A 1,347-nucleotide genomic window follows, 5' to 3' on the forward strand; every position below is an offset into this window, starting at 1 on the left:
TAATGTCAAAACATATACTTAGAATACATCTTTGTTTCCTTGACGCTCTACTAGTTCTTGGAAGGGCCAAACAAGGATAATAAAAATACGGTAGAGTTTGTTTATACATAGGGTTGCATAACAAGGAATTAAGGCTTATAAGGCTCAAATGGCTTACTAAGGGGATTTGTATGTAGGTGGTCTTTTTAAGCTAAAGGGATTTTTATCCTAGTGCCTTTATCATTTTCAAGTGTATGCATAAAGATGTGGCCTCGATATGGTTCAAAGAGTGCCTTTATCATTTTCAAGTGTATGCATAAAGATGTGGCCTCGATATGGTTCAAAGCAAGTTCTAGGAAAACAAAATCATGAAGCATTATCTCTGAAGAAAAGAAAAATTGTAGATTTTCATGAGTGTATAGGCTCAAAATTCCTCTCTAGGTAGGTTATGTCCACCAAATTTTCACATTCAATTTTCAAATCAAATCACCATTTGCAAAAATAAGTTCTTAACCGTAAGTTGTCAGGAGTCATTAGATGCACATCCTTATCACACATTACCAAATTATTACTTGATTAGCCTAAGTCTTTGATCATAAAGCTAGTGTGAGGACAAGATAAAATAATATTTGCTTCAACAAATATGGAAGGGGTAGCAAGCATCAATCAAAACAATTAATCCACCAAGACTCATTTTCTATCAAAGCAATCAAAACACCTTCCCCCACTTAATTCCACATTGTCCTCAATGTGGTAAGCATGCATATCTAGGATAATAAAATTAGAAAAGGGAGAAAGAGAACGTCCCTTAGTGATCGGGGCTAACTGCAAGAGCTTGAGAATTGTGAAACCTTGGGTGAGAGGAAGAGTTCCTTGTGGATGCTCATACCTTTTCACCTGCAAAAATCGATTTTAGTGGTATAACAACATTCACAAGAAGAGAGAAATAAACAATTGAGAAAAATAAAAGGACATGGGTTGCCTCCCAAGAAGCGCCTTTCTTTAGCGTCTTTGGCTAGACGTTGTTGTGTCTCAACTTAAATGAGTTAGACACTCTAAATCCACTTCTTCTATGTAATGCACCCGATGATGGTGTGGATTTAGGATAACTTGGCGGTCCATATATGACTTCTTCCTCGAACTTATTTTATCATGAAAGACTTTATTCTTGTAAGCTCCTGGATTCGAGGTGAGGCTTTTGATAATTGTTGTCTTAAATGTTCCTCCACCATCGAACATAATATTTTTTTGCACTAAAGGATCAATAAAATCAATCAGAAAAATAGAATGCACATCATTAGAATATTTCATGGCACCACCAATTTTAAAACTCATAACCTCATTATCAAATTCCATAGAGAGAATTCC

The 1,347-nt window shown here is 35.6% G+C and overlaps 1 protein-coding gene across 1 annotated transcript in view; it reads right to left on the bottom strand.

Annotated features, from left to right (window-relative positions):
• LOC105160085 overlaps positions 670–1,347 on the bottom strand; it is a 4,369-nt gene continuing 3,691 nt past the window's right edge. The window contains exon 3 of the mRNA XM_011077349.1: positions 670–876. Coding sequence (XP_011075651.1) covers positions 670–876 — 207 coding nt within the window. The remainder of the gene's footprint in view (positions 877–1,347) is intronic.

The sequence above is a fragment of the Sesamum indicum genome, linkage group LG4 (assembly GCF_000512975.1).
Source record: "Sesamum indicum cultivar Zhongzhi No. 13 linkage group LG4, S_indicum_v1.0, whole genome shotgun sequence".
NCBI classification, from domain to species: Eukaryota; Viridiplantae; Streptophyta; class Magnoliopsida; order Lamiales; family Pedaliaceae; genus Sesamum; species Sesamum indicum.